General features: G+C 51.6%; 1 protein-coding gene across 1 annotated transcript; it reads right to left on the reverse strand.

Annotated features, from left to right (window-relative positions):
- Window positions 1–117: 117 nt before the first annotated feature.
- LOC123184567 (uncharacterized) lies at window positions 118–1,096 on the reverse strand. Its single transcript, XM_044596662.1, has 2 exons — window positions 888–1,096; window positions 118–797 (listed from the first exon to the last, which is right to left on the reverse strand). Exons 1-2 carry the CDS (start codon window positions 999–1,001, stop codon window positions 441–443), a joined length of 471 nt encoding a protein of 156 aa, XP_044452597.1. The 5' UTR covers window positions 1,002–1,096; the 3' UTR covers window positions 118–440.

Raw genomic sequence — 1,096 nt, forward strand, 5'->3', positions numbered from 1 at the left:
CTCATATACTATCATGTGGTAGTATATACTCTACTTTATTATTTTTAGTATGTTCATATACTATATCTAAGATACTCCCAAGTGATTTGTATGAAAAAATTGTAAGTGAGGTCATAATTTTATTGTATTTGTGAAATACGTACATATTTATACGTGAAATAGAGTATGCGCAAAATATGATACATACTACCAAAAAAAGTAGTATATATACTACCTAAACATTCTTATATACTACATACTACGCGTACATACTCTCCGATATGATAGATACTACCTAAAACGTATGAAACATAAGTGGGAGTAACTACACCCGGTAGTAGGGAAAATTTGTCATATATATATATATATATATATATATATATATATATATATATATATAGATACACCAGTACTCGGCAGCTGCAGCTGCAGCAGCTAGCAACTAGGAAGGCGAGAACAATCTAGGCTAGCACCGCGGCGGCTTGTTTGTCGACCATGCTCCTGGCGAAGGCGTAGCGGAACCTGGCGTTGTACGGGAGCCACTCGAAGGCCTGCGACGCCCTGCGCCGGCCGCCTGCCGCGGCGGCGGCGGCGGCGCACCGCTGGATTGCCTCCTGCGCGGCCCGGCCGTCCAAGTTGTCGCGCGCCCACGCGAGGATGCCATCGCCGACGGGGAGGCCGGCCTCCTTGGCGTACCGCTCCACGAGGCGCGGCAGGAACACCTTCCTCGACTTCCGCACCACCACGCCGGCCTGCAGGAACTCCCGCTTCGCCCGCTCCAGCTCCTCCGTCACGTTCTTCGCCGTGTACACCTTGAGCTGCAGCGCAACGCAACGCCGGAGCTCAGCTCAGGCCTCGAGGAGATCAGTCAAGTATGGTGGCGGCGGCGTCAGGGTGCACGTACGTACCGTGGGGTCGGAGGAGGCACCGGTGCACAGCGCGAACAGGGCCTGAGGCTGGCAGTCCGGCAGGCCGAACTTGAGCTGGACCAGCTGCTTCTCGTCGGCGCATCTCTTCCGCATCGCCGTCGACAGTATCGATTCAAACCACTGCGTGTAAAATTGGATCAGACCTCACTTCTTCAGAATTCAGGTTTCCCTCCCTGTGCTAATTTGAC

Source organism: Triticum aestivum, chromosome 2A, assembly GCF_018294505.1.
Source record: "Triticum aestivum cultivar Chinese Spring chromosome 2A, IWGSC CS RefSeq v2.1, whole genome shotgun sequence".
Taxonomy (NCBI): domain Eukaryota; kingdom Viridiplantae; phylum Streptophyta; class Magnoliopsida; order Poales; family Poaceae; genus Triticum; species Triticum aestivum.